A 24,404-nucleotide genomic window follows, 5' to 3' on the forward strand; every position below is an offset into this window, starting at 1 on the left:
TACGGTTTAGATTCTGAGATAGTCCAAAAGTTGCATAGGTCCCAGTGCTCTATTATTTCAGTTTGTACAGTCTGTGTAGTTGTAGAAATGTGATCTCTGGCAAGAGCGGTGACCTGTTTTAAATGTCATCATTTACAAATGACTATAATATTCACTTGATGCATTAAAGTAGGAGGGAATATATTTGTGCCTGAAAATATCTTTTTTTTTTTTTTTTCTAATATGCTTTAAAATACAGTATTAGGGACAGAAGCACTCCAGGTTTGTCTTTTCCCATTGAATTGTTTAGTCACTTTTCCATTTCTCCCATTTTCAACTGTACTCCATAAAAGTATATGTTGGTGGTACCCCTAAACCAACATACTACTTTGAGATGTAGTTTAGATTAATAAAAATAAAATAAAAAGGCAGTCTGATTTGGAGTTATTTTAGAACCAGAAATTGAACATCCTTTAATTTCTTGGAGATGCAAATGACAATGCATTAACGCAGTTTATAAAGTATTTAACGCTGTGAAAGTTCTTAAGTAAAACAGGTCCTTAAAAATACTTTTGAAATCACCATCAATCTTTTCAACTTTCTATTTTGATATGAACTTAAAAATTTTTTAATTAAAGCTTTTCTAAATATAATTCTGTGGATTTTAATAAATACGTGGGGATACCTTTGACCGTTAATACCACTCTCAGTAGGTCTGATAATGGCAAATTGTGCCTGCTTTTTAAATATAACTTGCAGGCTACAAAGTCTGTTAGCTTGCTTTCTTCAATTAAGGTTTGCTATTCCAATGTGATAGTATAATCTTTTCCTTTTACTGCAGATTACTGTCGATAGAGTCGATAGTCACACAAGCAGACTCACAGGCCAGATGTAAACAACTGCGCCAAGAGCGTGGGGAACTCGTGCAGATGTTGGCCCGCTCTGGCCAGCCTGAGTGCGCCTGGCTGCTCTTGGGAACTTCCCCATCTGGCACAAGCAGCGGCAGCAGCAGCTTCCCTGAGAAGGGTCCTTGTCCCAGTGGCAAACACCAAAGTGTTGTGTTGTGTAAGTCAGTGTCCGAAATAAGGTTTGTCAAGCTTTTATCGGCAAGAAATTATGATTTCATCCAAGTGAATAATGTTTTGCCTTTTTCTTCTTACTGAGTTTTCAATTGAGTAGATTTTATTTGCTTTTGTTTTCATTTGATTTGACAAGGGAAAAGAATAAAAGCTCTTGTTTTTTTAATAGTACAACTGTCTGATACTTCTAGTTGAAGTAATTTCAATGACTTATACTTAATACCCAAACTGAAATAGATCTCAAGCTACCAGTACATACAGTTCATTTAGCAGTTTAGATACCAATCTAATTGACAGAGTTTTCAGTATTTCATTCATAAATAGTCAGGTTAGAAACACATTCGCACTAGTACATTCAAATGACATTTCTCAGATCCTAAGACCTCTCTTTTTTTTTTCTTTTTTTTTCTTTAACATGAAGTAAGTGGTTTAGAATAAAAATATATTAGTATGTCATGGAAAACTTAGGCAATTCTTTTTCCTTAAATATTGGTTTATATTCCATTCAACTGAAGTGCCAATGTAAAGTCAACAATGTATATAGCAAAAATGTACTCTGACTCAACTGTGTGAAGGTTGAAAGAGACTGAATGCATTTTAAGTGCTGTGTGCATATGTATATTTTCCAACTGCTTTTGGTTCTTATGAAAAGAGCTTTTTTCTGTTATCTCTATGCCAGTGATTTCCAGATGTTATTTTTAAAGCCCCACAGAGAGCAGGTTGGTTTTGCATTGAAGAAAAAGTGTATTTTATGTTTATAAACACGCAGAAGGGAAAGGGGAAAAGCCGTTTTAAAATAACTGCTTGAAAGGTCATTCTAACCTCAGCCCTCCAACAGGGTATCACTGCTTCTCACCAGAATTATTTTTACATGTTCTGTCAAGGAATTGATGCCGTTTTTGTTTTTGTTCCCAGAAGCTTCTACACAATTTGCAAGCTGGTTCGATGCCCCTTTCTCATCGGTGCTGAGGATGCATTCTGCAGTTTGCGCACTTAGCTACAGAGAGGCTTTTTTCCTTTGACCTAGACTGCTAATCCCATATTGCAAAGAGCAGCAGCTGTGCTTTGTCTGTGGAGGTCTCTGCACTGCATGCAGCCTCATTTGTTAGAGCAACTCCCTCTTTGTGTTCTGCTTTTTCAATTACTGCGAGGGTGACTTTCTGTTTTGTTTCTCGTAAAAACCATCTTTGGTTTTGTGGAAGTCTGCAAATACATGAAATAAGTTTTTCACAAATGTAGGTTTCCAAGAACTGTTTTGCACAGCTTCACAAAACTGTGTTTGAGCTGAGTGTTTCTGGCATTCAGGAGGAGAACTGTTTGTGAGCTGCTTCTTAGAAAGCTGATGAAACCTATTTCCATTTAAATATTAAACACTTTAAATATGTTGAATTGTAGCACTAGTAGATGTAATCATGATTTTAGCGAGGTTTTTTTGTGTCCACGCTGTGTCCTCGTTTAACTTGGACTCATCGGACTTCAGTTGCTCTCAGTACAGTTCCCTCAGTTAAACATTTCCAAATACATCTGTAGCAATGTAAGATGTCACGATAGTTGAAAGCTAAGTTACTGTAAGACCTGAACAGATAAAACCATTTGCTCTTTTAGGGCCTTCTACTGAAAGGAAAGGCAAAACTTCCATTTCCTTCAAAGGGAGAATTTCGCTTATATTTCCTTTAAGGGGATATTAAGTAAAGTAGTTAATTAGTAAGCACAAATTTTACATTTCAGTTAACCTTGTAGTCAAACATATTCTTGCTATACTTTCATGTTCTATAATAATCTTTATTCTGTAGCTGAGCTGAATTTTCAAATATATGGTATGCTGTTGTGTTAAATGCATTCCTTGTATCCTTAAGTTACAGTTTTGGAGGCTGGAAACACGTGTAGTCTAACCTGAACCTTTTGCCTCTTTTATGTTTCAAAACTTCCTCTTTGTTCCACATCAACTGTTTTTATTTGCTACGCACAAACTGATGTGGAGCGGGAAGCCCATACAGAGCAACAGCTGGCAGACTGGGAGCCGGGCGCAGCGTTTAGCGGCGCGTGGAAAGGTGGTGCTGCTTGGGCGCCTGGCCCGTGGACGTAGTAACCTGGGAATGCCCCATCCAGGCCGCCCTGATGGCGGAGCATGTGCAGGTGTGGGTGAACGTGCCACCCCAAGCAGGCAGAAGTGTGGCGGAAAACAAGGAATAAAGGGGAGTTTGTGAACCGCTGGCAGGAGCAGCAGAGTTGCTGGAAGCTGAATAGGAAGGTGGCGCACAGAGCGCTGACGTGTCATGGAAGGAGGGACAGGGGAGGGCGATGTGCAGGAAGCAAAGCTTCCACATGTGGGCAGTGTGTTTGGCATATCTCAAACATACTCTGCTTTCTAATTGATGCTTTGTAGAGCTATTGAGTGATCATAGCTTAATCTGTTAGAGATTCGCGTATGAAAAAAAAAAAACCTACACACATTAAAAATTAACAGGAAAAAATATTGATTCCCTTTATTGTTGCCTTAATAATGAATTAAGTTTTGTCTTGCTGCAGCTGTACTCATACCTCTGTTGTAGGGTGGCTTCAGCTTTTTCTGTGCCCACACATTTCCATGAAATAATGAGTGGCTGTTTCTTTCCCTGAGGCCTCACTACATGTGACATGCCACAGGGGATTGATATTTTTTTTTGTGCCTATATATAAATATATATGTGTGTATATATAGAGTATATATATATATTTTTTAACTATATTAAAAAACCTCAACCCTGACAAATGGTGAGATGCAGTAAGCTCAAATGCCAGCCTCTATCCTGACAGCACTCAGATGTCTGTCGTCTTTGTAGATGCGGTATGTGTAAGAGATTGCATTTAGATCAGATTCAGCTGGTTTACACATAATCCAAGTTGAGCAGTGATATTGATGAAGCGCAGATCTTGGGAAACAAGGCAGGATGTTATCCGGTGTGTTATGAGTAATTGTATTCCCGTCTGTAAGACAATGTGGATTCTAGTTTACTCTTAACTTATTCACCTGCTCAAGAAATTCAAGACTGGATTCTGTCACCTCTCATTTATCAGATTGTATCCATCAATAATTTCATTTTCCATAGTTTTTTGTTATCTCAATCTTTTTTTTAATGAAGCAGTTATTTGAAAACACCTGAAGTAAGTGATTATGTTTTTTCCTTCTCAATTCAGTTGTGACATATTCCAACATGCCTTTTGCTTTTCTTGTGCTTAACCTGACTATATACTTAACTTGTCTGTCACAGTAATTTCTTGAGTAGTCTTGACTGTTGAACAGTTCCTCTATTTGAGATAAGTAAAGTATCAAAACTGAGCTTGAACATTGATTTCCATCCCCAGCATTTACTGCCTTGATTGTTCTAAATTGAATCATATTGACAATTAATAAAAATCCAACTGCATCCTATTTTTATATGAAATTGTACAGCTTTTAGTACTTCCAGTGACCAAAGTAGTACTGAGAACATCTAGTACTCATTTGTTCCAGGCTTTCAACAATATAATAAAAATAAGCCCCTTTCTACAAGCCACAGGAAACTGAACATGTAAGTGTTCAAATTATATTCATATATTTATATATCATTGCATTGCTGAGACGTTTGGGAACATACGTATTTTTTCCATATCTGCTTAAGGTAAATTTTGTTTAAGTTAATAAAGAGCTAAAAATATTAACTTGTACTTTTTTTAAATGATGACTCGAGCACAGTTTTATGGAGGAGAATTTTTTTTCATGAGTTGACTCAGTGAGGGTTGAATACAACACTGGAGCGTCCTAAAGGAGTTTGGGTGTTGACTTCAGTATCTCTTTTGGGATGAAACTCAATACTGAAATACCTTTGGGATGAAAGTCAATACAGAAATACCTTTCAGTCAATACTGAAAGACTTGATAGAGGTGTGAAGAATTCTGAAGACTTTTCTCTTATTTTTGTGTTCTTCTTGAGTGGTTAGTGTTGGTCAAGCAGTACAGTAATTGAGCAGTTCATTTTTGTTAATTATCTAAATTTTGCCATCTGCTGGAGAGCCTTTTAATGACATTATAATTTAGTCCAGCTGGAGCTCTTCTAGTTTTCTGACTAGTATTTTTATCATGTTTTCATCAAACCCTGGTCATTTTTGTTGTGGAAAAACAAATTTTTAATAAGCAACTGGAATGACTAATAAGTTTACAGTGTTAAGTTATGTGATTGTTTTAAGTGCAATGAATTTACTTTTTAGATATCAAAACCAGACGTTTCCATGGCACTTGACACCTTTCAGTTTCCTGAATGTTTGTTCGAGTATGACACAAAAACGGTCATGCTTTTTTGGATTCTGTTATCCTCATTTATCCGAGCTCGATGGTAGATGCTGGGAGCGGGGAGGAAGCTGCTGGTGAAGAAACTGCAGCATACCTGGCATGCGATGGCTTTACCTTGCCTTCCGCTATCATTAGAAGTGTTGTGCAAAGTCCTTGCTGAGCGGTTCAGAGCACGAATGACTGTTTTGCCTGGATACTTCCTTTTTCCTAGCTGACTTTGTTCAGGGCTAAAAGTATGGCACATAGGAGAAGTACCAGTTTAAGCTTTTCCGGTGCTGCACAGTAATTGCACCCTTGGTAATGTTGTTTGCTATACGCTGTGCTCCTCTATCTCTTACTGACACGTTATGTGAAGATCTTGGGTTTAGCCTACCTCTTGTTAAAGGCATAACTCCAAACTATTCCCAAGACTTGACTCTCATTAATGTAATCAAGACACTTTGTAGTATTACCTTTTGAGATTTGTTTTGTTTGTCTGGTTTCTTGGGTGTTTTTTTTTTTTTTTTTAAGAGCTAAGCACTTTTTTTTTTTTTGCAGTGGTGTTTTCCCACTTAAAGGCCATAACAGCACACACCAAAATCCTCCAAAACTTTAAGGACCTCCTGACACAAGCTTTCGTTGTTTTCTAAATATGCTATAGCAGTAAGAAAGAGAAATGAATTAAAGGCGTCATATCCATTCGGTGTAGCATTGTTGTGACATAATGATAAATTGAGTTTACTTCGAAGTATCCAGATTGTGGTGGAATATTTCTCTGGGTAGTTGTCAGAGCAATTGGATGAACTTCCTTGTTGTTCATTGCTCTTCTAAAAGGCTTAGAAGAGCAATGTTTATATTTATGGAAGCCTTAACTTTCATAGCTTCCACGGTTATGAGTGTTTGTGGGTTGTTGGGGTTTTCTTTGTTCTTGCTTTTTTAATATATCAGAAATTGTGTAATGGTGAAAAGTGAGGAGGTTGTTCATCTTCATCTGGTATTTGTGCAGGTCTGACAGGTCCAGCTGAAGAACTAGCTGCTGTTTGCCTGTGGGAGTCGTTATGCTTGTGCCCATTAGCTCTATACACAGGTCTTCCCAGCTACTCCCAGCAACTGCAAGGTTATTGAAAGGCAGCTCTCAAGTATCCCAGACCATGTTTGTCCTTCCAGATGGGCTGTGGGGTTGAGCTGTGCACGTACTGTGAGTCAAGGTATCCAGAATAAGAAATCAAGATGAAAATAAGGCATTTCTTTGGGATTCATAAGCACATTCAGAAATATTGTGTGCAGACCTCTTTTTTTTTTTTTTTTTTTTTTAATATAAGCAATTGGGCAATAAACTACAGCACTTCTTTGGGGAGAAACAACAAGGTCCTAGAACCACACCAGTACTACCAGTATGGTTTGGTTTTTAGTTGCAGGTATGGATGGCACAATATACACGTAGAAGCACTAGTAAAGATATAATTGAAGTCATTAAATCACTTTCACTTGTCACTCCAGTCAATATCAAACTAATTATATATTAAAGTAGTGTGTTTTTTTGGTGGGTTTTTTTTTTCCAATTTCAGGAACCCTTTGCCTGCATGCTGTGATGTCCTAGTGACTATTGTATTGCCAGCTATGATTATGGAACTGCTTTTGCACTGCTCGGTTATTGATGGGTTCAGCTAGCAGCACAAGGAACGCCTGTTAGGTATTTGTCTTTGTGTACAACTGCGATAGGTGATGATAGGGAAGCAGTTGAATGCAGTGTATCATAATTGTCTCTTCAGATTTTTTTATCAAACACCCTCAGGTGTTTGGTTAATATTTAATATTTTTGTAAACATACTTTTCAAGAATTTCCAGCTTGGTGCTGAAATGTTGGCAGGAATCCCTCCTTTAGAGCCATAAACACACACCATTTGAATGTAGTTTTTGTTAATTTTTCCTTAGTTACAATTTCACTTTTTCAGCGTTCCTCTGGAAGTAGCCATGCTAAGTAGGGAGCGTGAAGTTTTTGCTGGGGTCTGTCAGTGGCAGCAACAGCAATGCCTGGTTTGTTCCCGACCATGTAGCATTTTGACGTGACTTGCACAGCACTAACCCGTGCTACAATTGGGTGTCTCTGTGATAAAGCACAAAGATGACCGTGTCCCACGGGGGAAGATGTACATTCTCCCTGCTTTGTTCTGCAGAAGCTGCAGTATTGATTCAGGAACTTTTAAAGCATATTTTAGTTCTTGGATCTAGAGGAATAATTTTACCAAGAAGTTTAGGAGTCTTGACTTAAACTCCCTACAGATCAAGTTTTCAGGTCTTTTGACATCTGAACTCAAAAAGCTTTGAAACCTAGTTGTTCTTGCCCCAAGGCACTGTTATCTGAGTGGGAGAGAAGCTCAGAAAACCACTGAAACGAACAAATAAAGGTTCCTCTCTCTTTAGTAGGCTGCTCTTTTGCCTAGAGGTCCTTTATCTTATAAAACTCTATATATTGGCTTGTACTTCAGAATGTTCTGAACAAACCCCAATTTCTCGAAGGCGAGTGTTTGAAACAGAGCGCTGGTTAACTCTGTTGTCTCTTCCCATTTCTTACTCTGCTCTTGTAGATAATAGACACTGATGTATTTTCTTTTAGTCAGTATGTTGTATTAATGTATTTTCTCGCAATGTTCTGCTGTCTGCAAGAAGTCTGACAGTACCCTATGCTACATAGTTTAAAAAAAAAAAAAAAAAGCCTAATTACTCTTGGTAAATTTGAACCAGCCATGGTTGGGTATGGGTGCTGGCTCAGTATTGTGTGTCCTGTGACTAGTGCAGCCTTGCTGGTGAGCTCCCTATGAACAGTTTCTACATATTATTTTTGTAAATCTGACAGACCTGGAGAATAAAACATCTTGGGACACATCTAGACAGTTTACTTTAGGCAACTAGAGATGCCTGAAAGAGGTGCTTAATTGCCTTATCCAGTCAATGAGGGGAGGTTGCCTTTTCTAACAAGCCCTTCTAAAAACTTAATTTAGGTATATGTGAAGAGTTGTCCTTTAGGGAATGTTGTTATTTTCAAAGTTAAAAATTGTTTAAAATGGAGTAGCAGAATATTCCTTCTTCCTTTTAAACTAGATGGCTGAATCCAAACTGCCGAGAACATGAAGACAGTGGTGGGGGAATGGGACAGAGATTGGGAGAAACCCCTTCTGACCTACTTCAGTTTTCAGGAGACTGAAAAATTGCTTGAAGAGCCAAAAGGCCAGCTCAGTATTTTGTTTCTCCTGCCTGAAACGCTGTTGCCATTCCCTGCTGCACTGTGCTAATTAAGTAGGTGAAGAACTTAAGACAAAGATTTCTGTACCGAATGTCAACAAGTGTGTGTTTCTCTTTTTACGGTATGACTGGCAGTGAGCAACCTCATGTGCAGGAAGTATCAGCGTTGTTCTTTCCCTTTCTGTCTCCCAAATGTAAGGGAGGGTTCAGGAAAAACACGTCATTCACAGTTGTTTTGTTTCCTGGAAATTTTGCAGTCTAACAAAAAAATAAAATAGGCAATATAAATACATTCTCTTTCCTTGCATTCAAGTGATTTGATGATGCGTGTAAATCGCTCCTTGAAATCTCTATTTGTGTTGGCAAATTTCTGCTGGCCATAAATAACAGTTGTTTGAAGGCTGTCATGTGGGCTCTGTTGGGCTGTCTGACTTCTTACGCTGAAAGCGAAGAGAATGTTATTCATAACTGCACTTTCTGAAGAGGAGTACAATCTGTCCTGGTTTTTTGACGTAAAAATTAATTGCAGGTTGTGACTTGGAAGCTACTGGTTTCTTTAGTCTCTGCTGTTATGACAGCTGATTTTCGTTGGAAAAAAAGACTGGTGACCTGCATATAAGTCCTCTCTAATTTCTTCCTATTGAAGTTACTGACAAAAATGAAAAAGTAAAAATCTCAGTTACCTTCTGTGATTAGTAACCCTGCAAAGGAAAAACCAGAAAATATTAACTTTTTAAATCCTGGCACCCAGTGTCTCTTCTTGCAAAGAGACTCATATCTCTTTGTTCTCTAAAATCCAGTGATTTTGCCCCTCATTAATTTCAGGATGTTTTGAATTAACTGAAGAACAATACCTAGGCTCTTTTGGCTCAATGTTTTGACATGACCATTCCTTTTTTAAAAAAAAAAATATATATATATATATATATTTTCTAGGGTAATTCTGCTGAATACACTTTTCCTCAGCGCAAGAATCAAGAATCTCAGGGTTATGCTGGTTGCGAGGTGGAAAGGGTTTTCAGGGCAGATAGCTGTTAGGCACCGGACTTAACTCCAAACGTAGTGCCAGTGTATTGTTTATCGAAAGAGGGTAATAGTTTGTAAAATCAGATTTTCAACCTATTTTTCATATCTGTACTGAGGGTATTTGGAGAAGTGTTTACCGTACTATCAAGTTGTCATGGTTTGGATTAGCTGTACTCAATATTAGAAGGTGCTTAATTAAGACAAAATTGACTAGGGCAGGGTGAACCGAAAAAGCAATTGAAAATGTATTTTTTGAAATTGGATTAATTTTCTTCAATTTATCACTTCTATTTTGCTTAGTCCCCGGGCAGCTATGTGCCTACGTTGCAGGCTGAGCAGATTGTGATAGAGAGGCTGTCACAAAAAGCAGATTTTTAGCAATCGGGGATCTTGGGTTCTGTTCTCGACGCTGGCACTGACCCGCTGCGCAAGCCACCCAGCGGCGTGACTCGCTTCGTGTCTCTGCTTCATTTACGCTTCCTATAAAAGCAGAGTATTACTTAGGTCATGCCCAGTGTTTGAATATTTCCTTTGCTGCTGCTTCTGTGTTTAAGCTCCTGACGTAACTTCCAGTAAGCTACGCGATTCTGTCTGATTTAGCCTAACCTCTGTATCCAGTTGGGGGTTTGCAGAGGTGATTGTCCGCTAAAAAGCAGAGTTTGCTGAGAAAATTTTTTCCTTCCGTGCTATTTGTGATGCTCATATGCCAGCGAACTTTTTAAAGGATCTTTTAAATTCAGTCACTAAGCTTCAGTCACCTCTAAGTTGAGTAACTGAGTAACCTCTAGCTGAGTAACAACTAAGCTGAGTTGCTATTCCTTTTTGTCTGTGTTATTGTTTGTTACCCCACTGCCACATCACATTTAATAGCCAGAGGTTCTTAAAGACTGAAGCTATGGGGTTTTTTAATCTATTTTTAGCATTTCTAAAGTCTACAGAAATTACAGATGGACAACACAGTGATGTATTGCATTTTGGTTCACTCAGTTGTGCTGTTTTTTCTTTTTTTTAAGTGATTCCAAGAGCTTCGTGGGAGGAATTTTTCAGTGTAACGTGGTGTAGTCCTAAGAAATAAAAATTTTAATTTTATTACTAAATTTCATTGTTAGTCACAGTAACTCAAAATACTTTGAACAATTGTCCTTTATTTAAAATATTCAGTGTCTCTTTAAAGAGTTTACTAGGTTTTTGTATCCGAAATACAAACTGGGAGTGTAGAATGGAACATAAAATTATTCAAGAACAAATTTTTGGAGAGCTTATGGACAGATGAATTGCATTTAAGTAGAAGCTGAGGTTTGTGCAGCGTGGCTCAACTTAAAAACTGTTGGATGAGTAACACTGTTTTTTCTTGACTGAATCTGTCTTGGAAGGACCCAAGATTGCATAAATATAACTTAATTTAACTAGGAAGGCTGTGCGTGTGTGTGCATGCATTTTGTCTTCTAAAAATAGTTTTCTTTGAACAGGATTCAATTTTGACTGTGCTTCCCTGCTTCATTTTTAACGTGAAGCAGGACTCCGTGTGGAAAAACCTAATGCCCTTGTGATGGCCAGCTAGAGTTCCTCTTGCTGGGCACTGCTTCTTTTCTTCGGTATGATGTACTTCCATTTAGTCAGCACACTACATGCAAATTAGTTCTGGGCATTAAGAAATAAAGAACAGATGATTTAGAAAGTGTTTTTAAAATCTATGTTTTTTTTTTTCTTTAAAAGCTGTTTTGCGTTCTATTTTTTCCCAACTTATTTTGCTAACTATTTCTACTTAGCCTTCTTTTACTCTAAGTTTAATAGAAAAATTGTGGAGTTAATATTTTTTTTCAACCCGTTATTTAATATGCAAGTCTTTGCTCCAAATGGAATACTTTTATCTCTCTAACAGGAGGCTTAAGAGAAGAATATGCACTTGAATAAAGCGTGTTCTAATACTACAAAACTAATGCTTCCATCAAATAAACACAGCAAAGTATCCTGTACAAATCAAGAGCGGCTATACACACTGATATAGTGACTTTTCAATGCAAACAGCTCAGATCAATGATGAATTTTTGTGAAAGGAAGCATACGTTATTATCTTGTCTATCTCTTATGTTTACTTTAAATCGGTCACCAACAGGACAAGCAAGGCAGAAGTGTCAATTCCCATGCATGCATCTTTGTAGATTGTATTCAGTGTTTGATAAGTACCAAATTGCTGTCTCTAGAAACAGAAATTCTCTCTTCCCCAGCACTCGAACAACCAAATAAAGCTCGTGCAAGCTTTCTGACGCTCGGTAAACGTGGAGGTCTGCTGGCGTTTCCGAAAGGCGATGCTGGGCTTCAGGAGCCTTGAGAACACAGCTTCTGTGTGATGTGCCACTGTCCTGGGTACCGTCCCTGGTTTTAGTGACAGCCAGTCCATGGTGGTTTATTCACTGCCTACAGAGATAAAGGCTTACTGAATCAATGCAGTCCTAAATCAGGATAGTGGCTGAATTCTGAAGGGCTGCATTTCTGAAGAGGTGTATGTCTCCTGTTAACCACACATTAAAACATACAAAACTGAAAACAGTTTATCTGGGTATAGGTGATACCAAGCTTGTCTTAAGATGTCTGAGCATTTCTTTTAGAGTTTCAACCATGCTAGTAGTACAAGGATGACCAATAAGGAGTCTGATGCTCTGCAACTGTAATATACAGCCCTTAAGGTAAATGTGTCCTAGTTTTGAAGGAGTATATGATGCACCTAGATCAAAGTAATTAGGGCAGGGCTGTTAAGTTTAAGCTAGATCTATTAAATCTGATACCTGATATAAGTGCTTGACTATACTAATTTCATAAATGTTGTATTAGCAGACAGAATAGTTAATATGTTCTGTATAGATATTCTGTGTAATTTGGTATAAATTAATGCTTTCCTGTTGGCATCTCCCTTCAGTACTTTTTCTTCGAATTGTTGATTCTTTGTCCACATAAACTTCTCCAAATCAATTTTAGTTTTAATTATATAACAATGAAGTCAAAGCTATTTGAAAGATGAAAACAGGTTGTAATAGAGGATCTGGAGACAGGGAAAGGAGGGATACAATAGTAGCAATACTCCATACTGATGAGTAATATACCAGACACAGCTGTTTCCCGGACTTTGAATCAAATCTCTGATCAGCTGGTTCTGCTGGATAGTTCACTTTTTGGTGGCGGCGGCAGCAGCAGCGTTGTTAGCGCAGGGCGCGTGCGCAGGCATGTATAGCGACGGAGGTGTTGAGGAGCAGCTTTTCAGCAGGCCTCGCAGATAAAATAAAACCTGGCAACTGGGAAAGAATTGCTTCAGGTAAAACTGAGATGGCGCTACGGTTTGATAACCAGTGTATCAGTGATTGTGAGGTAGTTGCACGGAAGCAAGATGTTTGTGCCAGTTTGGTATTACTGCATAATGCAATTAGCCAGTTCAGCTTGTCAGTAACACAGGTAACTCCTAGTGCATTGCTCCGCTTTCACTAAAATTGAACTGTTTTGTTCATCGTATATGCTTGAGGCTATTTTGCTGTCGTATGTGCCTCTCTGCTTCCACTGTATTCACGTGAAGGTTTCATATCGCAGATTTTCATCAGTATTCAAATGTGTCATGACCCATCTTGTTTCCGAATATTATCAGCACGTTTCAGCAGGCTAGCTGAGACATGGCTTGCTTGCGTGATATATATCATTTCTCTACTACTTTACAGGTGTGTTAGATTAAGGATGGTTTCTCATCTAGTAATGTCAGCGTAGCAGATCTTCCTCCTTAGTAACTGGGAATTTACCCAGTTACTCCTTAGTAACTAGGGAATTTATCTGACGCTTACTGTTAATGTTACTGAGATCACGCTTTCACCCATAATAAGCCTTTGCCTCCACACGTTTAAATTCACAAGAGCGTTTTAGCAGCTTTAGGAAGTGAAAGTTGCATAAATTCCTAAATTTGTTAAGTATTTTTGCAAAAATTGATGTTTTTCTGAAGGTTGTGAATGCATACAGTATGGGAAATACTTTGCATGATAAGATTGCATAAATTATGAAAAATAAGTTTAAACAAGTATTGGCACTATCTGTGCATACGGTTGTCTCCTACGGTAACTGGAATATGTCATTTCTTAATAAAATAATGCCTGTCAGTGCTTTTCAGTCGTGTATTCAAATAGATTGGCTATGTGACAGAGGTACAGTGTGCCTCAGGGAAATCAGAAATTTGAATATCAGCAAACTTGCAGCAGCGGTGGGTTTTAGATAGCATTTTTCTTAACCAAAACATCAAATTAGAACAGGCTTGGGGTTTCTGAACACGACGAGAGCATATACCCATGTACTTATTAAATAAACCCATTGAGAGCTTTTAAATGCAGCGATACCATCTCTGGCTCAAAATCCCTAAACTGTAAGCAGCTAGATTCCAGGAGAGCACTCCAGGAAGGTATCCCTAGATATCTACTATTTTATTTAGTCTTATATTCATTACTTCTGGCATCTGCTTCTGGTTACTACTTAATACTGGGCTGGATGGACTTCTGGTTTGACTTGGTACAGCTCTTCGTGTGTTTGGAGTGTCCTTTACACATGTATTTTTTTTTTTCCATGTGGAGGGGTATGAAGACTGAATGGTGGTTCAGATTTTCACCTTTTGCTATTTTTCTGCTGTGGCTCTACAAGCTGATCTTGGATGTTGCTCCAAGACACTGGGCAAGGAAGGTAACTGTGGTTCTCAGCAGTTGCAAAGGTAGCTTTGCGAATCCTGGCAAGGGTATTGTGGTGAACATCATTTTTTGATACATCAGTGGAAGTCATCAGTTAAATTTCACTGCCGTTATGCTTTAAATCTCACTAGCATCCCATCCAAAGTTCCCAGTTCTTCTGTGTGTCTGCATAGCCCTATCTATCCTATGTAAATAAGCGAAGTCGAAAGATTTGTCTTCACTAGTTAGTTACAGTCTGCACATCATCTTTCCTGCCTATGGCAGCTTTAACTGACTTTGCCTAGTGTTACCCCTAAATACTGGGTAGAGAGAACCTGCTGGCCATTATGCAATTATGCAATGAGTTTGTCTCCAAAATGAAATTCTCAGTTTCTTACTCCTTTTATAATATGGAAATACCAAAGGTTGCAGAAGGGCCCCTGGTAATTCCCATCCTGTGTTCCTTTTTTGTAATCAGCATATCTAAAGAAAGCTTGCTTCCCCCGTGCCTTTCCTGGAGGAAAAAAAATCTGTTTAAATTATGCAGTGTATGGCATTAGTTCATGATGGCATGCTAGTTCTGGATGTACGTATGATAATTTCCACTAGCTTAGATTTACACTTTTTTGTGTATCATTTTTGATCGACCCTAATAAAGTTATACTGCTCTTCACAGCAAATGGCTGTAGCTGATCCAGGAACTTCAGCCGTATTCTAAGCACCATGGTCCTAATGGCAATGCCTGGCTGTATGCCAGGGAAATGAATAGGATTGACCAAACTGTTACATGAAGCAATGAGACACTTGAAGAACTTAGTAGTACTTTACAAGCCTCTTAACGTTAAATTCTCCTCCTTTGCCAAAAGGGTCAGTTAGCAGATTGCTGTTTGCTGTTGTTGGACATGAGCGTGATCGTAGTCATGTATGACACATCCCAAATCTTAAGAGAATAAGCAGTGATGTGGTACTGGACTCACTTTAACCTTCCCCTTTCCAGTTTAATGGGTTCTCGAACCAAATTTAAGCAAGTAGGTTCTTACAGATTTTGTTATTCCTGCTACTGCTTACTGTGTCTCTGTTAGTGTTTGCTTTATCAAGGGGCTTTGGCGTGTATGTGGATAGTTTCTCTTTGCATTGCATTTTATCCCGTTAGGTGTGTGCTTGTCTATATAATGGTACCATAGCTTGGGGCTTGGCTTAGCTGTTTGCAAGCTTCTGTGTTACTAATCATTACCTCTGCTTTGCAGAACAGCTCCAAGTCCTGTAGGTTAACAGATCTCTAGTACTCTTGAACATTTTTACCTTCTTATAGTCAACTTTGCCAGTAAGCATGAATATTTCTCTTGTTTAGAGAATATTCTGCTTGTTTCGATTTTTTTTCAGTGATTCATTAAACAAGTGTTACAGTTTGATTACTGCATTAGCTGTTTGATTATTGCAGGCTATAGAATTTCCTCCATTGTTTAGTGTTGTATAGCTTAACCTTTTTTGAAAAGGATTTACTGAATTTTGGGAGGAAGAGCTGTTCTTTCACTTTATCATGTTTTTCAACTTTTTCCAAAAACTTTCTGCTGTTTCATTAATAAGATTGTCACAGTAGCAAAATCAGCTCAGGAAGGAATGATAACTTAGAGCGCGTATTGGACTGGCCAGTCAAGAAACCTGAAACAAACATCTAAGGGAAGAATTTGGAGTGTTGTTGAGTGTATTATTGCATTGACAACTGAATTAGCAAAATGTTCATCATTTCATCAGGTTATTGGTTGTTTGGTGGGGGGTTTTTTGTGCTTTATACTTTTCATTTGATCCTTCAACTTTAAAAAAAAAAAAAAAAAAAGGAAAAAAATAAAAATCTTTGAAATTCTGTTTTGTCTTCAACAGTGCCCTTAAAGATAGTCGTTTCCCCCCAATGACGAGGGATGAGCTGCCACGGCTTTCCTGCTCAGTGTCTCTACTCACTAACTTTGAAGATGTATGTGATTACATGGATTGGGAGGTAAGGATTTCAGATGTCCTTTAAGAAAACTACTTTGCTATGACCCTCTGTAGCAAAAGGCACAACACTTAAATTCTCTCCACACACTTAGTGTGGTTGCCATTGTTTTGCACTCTGTGTATAGATGTAAGAGATTGTTTTGGTAGAATTGCCATCATCTTGGAAGTCTGAGGGATGAAAATGGAATAAAGTTGTTTTCATGTCCATTTAAGCAGTCAGAGTAAAAAGAGTCCTCTTCATAGCTCCTGTTTGCCTCTTTTCTTAAGACTCCATAATGCAAAGTATCATCTGAGTGATGATGTCCTTAGACTTTCCTTGCAACACAGCTAAGTACAGAAACCTGGCAGTCAGTGCATTGAGTCTGGAAAGAGGATGTACTAGTATGAAAGCTAATAGCCTGATGTGTGCTTCTGGAAACGTGCACTGCAAAAGTGAAATCCCAGCCCAAACTATCTCATTTCATTTGTAGGAGTGAGCCATTTATCTTTCCCAAAACCCTTTTTCGCTTTCAGAGCGCCTGGCCTGTACAGACCCCGCAAACCCCTTATAGAGTGAGGCCAAGTAAATCACTGCTCTTATTTTTGTTTGCTAATTATGCATGGAGCAGAACCTGTTATACTCGCTCGGTTCTAGGAAACCTGCATGCGTTCTCTTGGGACAGCAGCATAAAACACAGATTAAGAAGCAAATGCTGCTTTTAGACTTATTTCTGGGAAAGTGCACTGAAGGAAGTGTTAATTGGTATCCTTATGCTCTTTCCCATGTTATTTGTTTTTAGATGCCTGCAAAAAAGAAACCAAATTACTGGACTTTAGATGAACTTTTTATCTCAGCCAGTATAACTGTTGTGTTGCTCTTAGTCTGTATCATGGGAGATGTAAACCATTTTTTGAAATTGTCGTATACAGCAGTGGACGTGTTATAATACCAGAGATACCACACAAATTCCAATATTCCCCTTTTATAATGATTTAGTCCTACTAAATACTTAGGATGCTGAGCAGACACATAACAAGAGTATATTGAATAGAAATTTTGTTCACTTAGAACAGTTAAGGGGCCCAACTGTGGTGGTCTCAAGCTGTAACCTCAGCAGTATGAATTTTGCGGTAAAAATCGAATAAAAATGCATGTCCTGTTCAACTCATAATGACAAAGGCTTCCTATCTTCTGATATCCACTACAGAATATGATGAACATATGTTTCCTTTGGGATAAATCAGCATTTTCACCATAAACAGAATTACTCATTGCTTAATGTTAGACAAAAAAAAAAAAAAAAGACTAGCTGAAGTTTTGTGTGCATTCTAAACGAGAAGTAGCTTTTCTTCAGGAGAGTCATCTGTCTTGTCTCTAGGCCCTAAAAGTATCTTTATTTTTTTTAAACAATGTTGGCAAGCATTCAAAACTATCTTGACTTTTAATATTAAACCTTAAAGACTACCAGTTATAATTTTGACTTCTAGAATTTTTCCTAGTGTACTAGGTTAACTTTTGGTGCTTGTCGTAATGACGTTTTTGGATTTAACCATTTAATTTAAATTTATTAAAAATTAGACTCTGCATACACTCAGAAAATGTCTCTCCAAGTGCGAAGTGCCAGGTAATGTTTAGCTATGTCCATGCTATAGACTCAAATTATTATTAGGTGCTATTTTATTCTCTCAATAATAAACTTTTATGGTGACCAAAATATTCATCCTTAAAAAGGTTAAATCAGAGTCTGGGCTCAGAAAATCCACTCTCCCTTGAAAAGATTGGACTTTGTTCCTTGGAGACCACCTTCTAGTTCATGACTTTAATGCTTGTATGAAACAGAGGATTTTGCTTTCTATATCTTAGTGCAGAATTCTTCAGAATTCAACAACAGAGGAAACGAGTTTTTATAAAAATTGAAACTTTAGTCTATGGAACTTAATACAGAAATTTACTTTTGCTGAGTTAACTTCTGTAAAAAGTCACCTTCTGGTATCTCATGACTCTTCTTACTGGAGAGGCCTAACTTATTGGGGGAGAATGGAGGGGTCAAAAATAGTCCACGTGTTATCCATTTACTTGGTCACTCTCTCCTATTTCACTTAAAGCTTTTTAATACTAGGCTTTTAAAGCCTTTAGCAAATTGCTAGGAATTTTAAGAAGCGATTACAATATAGGTCCCATGTCAGATTGCTCTCTTTTTTTCTTTTTTTCTTTTTTTCTATTTTCTTTTCCTTCCTGCAGATAAACATGCTTCTAAAGTGACTGTTTCATATATAGTTAGAGATAATGTGCAGGGTTTCCATGCAAAAGGGGGAGGTGGGGGGAATAAATATGAGAGAAAATTTGTCATTGTTACTCCTTAAAAGAATGATTCATCACTGTATGTGCCCCTGTCAGTGAGAGAGCTTATGTCATCCATGTTTCTTTTAAGGGAGCTGCAGTTATGCAATGTTAATGGCAAAAAGACATTTCAGGATGGCTAGAATGTGACGTAAAGAGAGATTCTGCATCTGCCGTCTGATTTAATGAAAAACATCAGCCTGGTTAGGAGACCTTACTTCTGTAGGTATGCTACTGATGATCTTGTGGGAGCTAATTCAGCAATTTGCTGAGGGAGGTCAGAACAATTCAAAATTGCAGATTCAGACAACTTGTAGCGCTCTGGCGGCTTAGAGACAAGACCATTTGAAGACATGGCTCAGGAGGGGCTCCTGTATCCTGAAGCAGAGTGATAGATCTTCCTTTCTCTGATTAATTGTTTGCCTAAACTGAAGAAATCAGTATTTCAGTTGTAACAAGCAATGAGAGACCCTTTCGCAGCAGAGACTACAGCCAAGTAAACAGGAGGCATGAGTGAATTGACTGCCATTAGCTCCCATATGATTTTCCAAATTGCTGCCATTTTCACCTTTTATAAAGGTTTATATTTTCTCCTAGTTGCTCTTAAAAGACCATTTCAGTGTGGCGGTTCTTGAAGACACTTCCTAAAATATAAATTGGGATTCTTATTTACCGGTGACCGGGTATGAATTGCTCTGTGCTGCAGTCGTTGACCAGGTGTGGGGCTTTGAAACGACCCCGGGAGCATGTGAACCGTTTGCTCGTCGCTGCTGAGCAGAACCGTGACATAATTTTGCTGTGGTCCAGCTGCCGCTGGCGGGGGGTGTCACAGCCTTTCCATCACAAAGAAACGGGCAATGTGAGAAACTCTGGGATGTGTTTTCATAGCAGTACTGCTCCTTTATCAACGGGCAGGTATCTCGGATCAGGGCTAGTCAGGAGACAATTCATAACGACCAATTGTTGCTAAATACAGCTGATGCTCCATGCACGTGGCAGGGCTCCCTCCCTTTGCAGTGATCCTGCAGTCGTTCGCGCCGTGCGAGCACAGCCTCCCCCACCTTTGCGTTCTCCTTAAGCTCCTCGCTTTCATCTCTGTCCTTCCACCAAGTCTTTCCTTTCCTGCACAAATGAGGATCCCTTCCTCGGGATCCCTCCGGCTTTGCCTTTGATTCTGCCTGCAGGCACACTTGCACCTCCTGTCGCGGCGGAGCTGCGGCACCCGGAAGAAGGAAGGAGGGTAAAAAAGGGTTGCGTAGACTGCTGCAAAGTTTTATGGCTTTGGGCCCTATGGGCTAACTTCTGTTTGGTGTGTGAAGCTTAGATCTGCAACGTGGGCAACTGAGCCTGTAACCAAAAGCCTCAGTTTGTGAATTTGTATCCCAGAAACGGCTAGGTTCATGCGCTGCGTCGTGCGACGGCAGCTTTGGGGCTGCAGGCCGGGCTACTTGAGAGGGCAGGCTACGAGATACGTTAGAAGGGCAAATTCATGCATCTATCTCTGCATGTTTATGTTCTCGAAATACGGAAGAAAAGCGAAGTGCTGCTTTGATTTCTTTTATCTAGCTTAATCTCATATTATTGCAAATGAGCGCTTGTTATCCTTTTATCACTTTTTCCTCACTCATTTCACTAAGAATCTGTGCTTTTTCACTACAAGGTAAAGCCTATCTTGCTGATTCAGATGCTCTCCCCCCCCCCCCCCCCCCCCAATTTTCTTGTTACGGTGTCATAAAACATTTTGATTGTACAACATTGTAAGAGGAAACTTTTTAGAAAACATGATTATAATTCCAGTGGAGTAATAAATAACTAGAATTGATCGGCTGCCGCTTCTTAAAATACCTTGAAACAGAGGTTTGCCCTGAAATTGCTTTTCTTCAGTAAAATAAATCTACAGAATTGTACGTGCTTGCTCCGTTGTTACAAAAGGCCTTTAGCCTGTATACGCTGGTTTAAATATTAGCTTAACTAGCTGTAGCCAGTAATGTTGACCGAAAGGCGACTTTTCATTGTTGCCGAAGGCTGACAGGTGTCTAAGAGCTGTGGGATTTCGTTTCCTTCCTCCGTTCCCCCCACCACTCCCACAAAGGAGTGCAGTGGCACCAGCAGCTTTGGCTGCTTATTCGCTTAGAACAGAGAAGAAATCGTCTTGATCTCAGTATTTTATGCTCTTTGGGCAGTATTCAGTGATTCTGTACTTGTAAATAAATGATTCATTTAAGAAAAAAACGTGTCATGAATGGGAGAGCATCTTTCTTGAGCAGGCATTTGCATCCGTTATTAAATCGGAATTTAATATTTAAGCCCTATTAAAGAGCATCCAAATGAAGCCAGCATCTTTGCTACAAATTTGGTGCTAAAAAGCTGCAGATCTCAGTCACTAAAAAGTGGGATCAGCTTCTAGGAATGCAGGAATCTTCATTTAATCTGAAATGTTCTATTTACAGATAAGTGTGTGTACCACTATTTCCATAGTACTAGTTCCAGTAAATAAAAGGGAAAGATGCTATTTTACATGGTATCATAAGGAATCCTGTTTATGTTACAGACTAATTTATTTCCTTGAAAATCTTTATAGACTAATTTATTTCCTTGAAAATCTTCATAGCTTGCTACTGTTCAAAAATTGAGCTCATATGCAGCAAGTGGGTAAAAGGATTAGCTGTAACCCAGAGCAGGCTGATCTAGTTCATCATGTGTGTGGCTCCACAACGCTTGTGCAGGCAGAGCCGAGGGGCAGGGAAGCAGTCTGTCGCAGTGTGAGTAGCGTGCCGGCACTGCAAGTTGTGCCACGTTTGTAGACTTGAGTGAAGGCGAATAACGAGCAAATTTGAAGAGCAGAAAGAAACTTATTTCTCACTCCAGGGAAATGCTGTGCTACCAGAGCTAGCATGTAACACGTTGCTGTCTTTATAAGAGACCCCGTTGTTATCTGCCTTCATATATTTCAGAAAGTGTTTGCAATTAATTCATTCTACAAGCTCATTAGTGATAATTATATGCAAGTGTCTTAAAGATCTCAATGCAGTAGATAAAACTGAACAGAATGTTTATTTGATAATAATTTACTTCACTGTGGATTAAAAGCTTAAATTGCAACAAGGCTTGATGTTTCAGATGCTTATTCAAATTCCCAGTTGACAGTCTAACGAAAATAGTGTTATTTCTTCCTCTGGCTCCAGCTAGGGGGTCAGTACAAGAGGAGGTTTGTAAACTTTGGGGCTTTGAGTCAGAACCAGGCACTCAAACTGGAGCATTTCTTAACTTAGGTCCCAGAGTGGATCTGGGAACAATTTGATATTAGCCCGGCTGATGCATACTATCCACAGTAATCCATCAAGTGACAGAAGCCGTTGGCAAAACTGTAAATATGTAATGCGTTTCCTTTCCCCATCCTGAAACAAAATAGTAGAAGTTCAGGCTAGATTTTTAGGTCTGGTCCTCAATCTGTGCCAATAGCTAACTGGGATATCAAATTGTCTATATTAATGCTTTTGTAAGCGGTTTTAAGAAATGGCTAAGTAAAAATGCTAAATATGTGATCAGTATGGAAATTTTCGATCCTATATAGTCCTGCACTTTCTTACCTGTTTTAATACAAAGCAAAGTCTGAAGTTCTGTTGAGGTCGCTTCAGAAGTAAAATAAAAAATGTAGTTTCATACAATCCTTGAATTTAATGAAAGGTCTGTGTTTTCGAATCAATGTAGCCTCTGGAGCTAGTTCTAAGTAGTCTCTGGCTACTTACACAGCAGGACAAGAAGTTTATATCCAATGGTATTACTCCATACTGCAAAACCCTACGGAGATGTTTCTGAGGAACAGATTGGTTGCTGCCTTTTCAGGTCTCTCCTTGTTTGGCTTCCCTTACCCAATAGCAAGTTATTCGAAATAGATCCTCTGTTCATTTGGGAGGCTGATACTAGAAAAAGTATACAGCTTTTATGATTATGGTGCAGCACAGTGGGATATCTATATGTGCTCGTTTCCTAATAAATGATAATAGACAAGACAGAGCTGAAACTCCGTCGGCGGAAGAATATTGTCTGGCTTGTTTTTCTGCACTGCACAGGTGTTATTATTCCACACGTACTTGGCTGAGATGCAGTATGTACTAAATCAGTAATTTTATTCAATTTGAGAAGCACACCATAGGCTTTGTGCAGATTAAGTTCTGTGCCAAGCCTGGCAGGCAAGACAGTTACGGTCCAGGTAATGCCTTTTGAACGTGTAGCCACCCCTCGCTTCCCACCTGAGAGGAATATTGTTGGGAATTTCACAGGAGCCTTCATCTATGCAGGAAAGTTGGTCTCTTGAGGAAGTCCAAATAAACACATTGAAGTTGCTGTGACTGAGCCCATGCCAATCCTAGCGTGGACTGTTCTTACTTGGCTTGTCTGCGGCTTCCTTTGGCTTAATTTAGGCCTGTTTTTGTTTAACTGGAGCCAAACAATGAAAAGCCATTTGGACTGGACTGCAAGTTGTGCTCAGCTAAGCAGCTGGAATTCATGCTCCACAGAACGCTGTGAAATTTTCCCAATGCAGAGAAATTGTGGGTGCGATTGTGCTGCCTTACTCGTTTTGCTCTAAATCTTTCTTGCATGGACATGGGCCTAAAAGTCCATTAAAATGGTGAATGGGAAACATCTAGTGCAATGCAATTACCTATGGTCGAGTGCCGCATCGTGTTTCATACATGAGTGGTGCCCCTGCTTAATTTCTCATGAATACTGCGTGGTTGCTATTATGGAAAAAATGTTGTGCAGGAAGTTTGAATCTTTAATACTTCACAGGATTCAAAGATGTGCAAAAACAAAGCATTAGGTTTTAGTGCTTATGTAGTTGAATGTATGTAGTTAGAAAATTAGCCAATAAATAACTGCCTGATGTGGTGTTGCTGTTACAAGAATAACAAATGCATTTTTCCATTTTTTCTAAGTAAATCCAATTTTCCAACGGTTACCTACAGTAATATTTTTTTCAGTGCAGCATAACCAACTTTACCTACAAAATTTATATACAAACTTAGTGATTTGTGGTTTGGTTGCTAGCTGTCAGTTACACCCTGCTAGATCTTTCTTTTTTCCTCCCATGTATAGTAATAGAAAAATGAGTTTCAGTGTTGATGGAAAGTGTTTTTGATGATCCACCACCAAATTGCTAGACTTATTGATTAATCTTTTTCTTCTACATCATCTTTTGTTCAGGGAAGGGAGTAAAATCAATGAAGTGTTGACATTCTGATAGTTTGCAAACCAAAATGTCAATATTCTCATAGGATGTTGCCTTAGCAAAAATGGCAGGCTTTTCTGAGAATTACCTAACAGAAGCAGATTGGAAATTGATAAAAGTTTAATAGCCTGAAAATGATCCTATGAAAAGGCTACATTAAATTATTTCTAGAAGTTGTAAGTAGACATGGTTTTTATGTTGTTTTTTTAAGATCTAAAACAGAATAGAATAATATAGCATATATTAGCTAGCCTTTTTAACTATGTCTTACCTTTGTAACCGCTGCTGGATCCTTCCCCTTTCTGCTGCTTAGTGCTTGCTTCTTAGATTAGGCTCTGAGCTATTCCCAGCAGTAACCGTCTTATGCATCAGGACATCCCAGTTCTCACCTGTTCACACTTCACAATATGCCAGACCCAGAAGCTGTTGAGCTTCGGAGGACTGACTGATACTTTTTAGGAAAATAAAAACAGATTGTGCTTCGTATACGTAGGTAAGTTGGAGGAAAGTTATATTTTAGGGCAATCTGAAATTATAGAGTTCCTTTAATTTGG

The 24,404-nt window shown here is 38.7% G+C and overlaps 1 protein-coding gene across 2 annotated transcripts in view; it reads left to right on the forward strand.

Annotated features, from left to right (window-relative positions):
• The window catches only part of AMMECR1 (AMMECR nuclear protein 1), a 106,754-nt gene that overhangs the window by 71,536 nt on the left and 10,814 nt on the right, over positions 1-24,404 (forward strand). For both annotated transcript variants that reach the window (XM_068956941.1, XM_068956942.1), the window contains one exon: positions 16,184-16,298. In XM_068956941.1, coding sequence (XP_068813042.1) covers positions 16,184-16,298 — 115 coding nt within the window. The remainder of the gene's footprint in view (positions 1-16,183; positions 16,299-24,404) is intronic.

Source organism: Struthio camelus, chromosome 11, assembly GCF_040807025.1.
Source record: "Struthio camelus isolate bStrCam1 chromosome 11, bStrCam1.hap1, whole genome shotgun sequence".
Taxonomy (NCBI): Eukaryota; Metazoa; Chordata; class Aves; order Struthioniformes; family Struthionidae; genus Struthio; species Struthio camelus.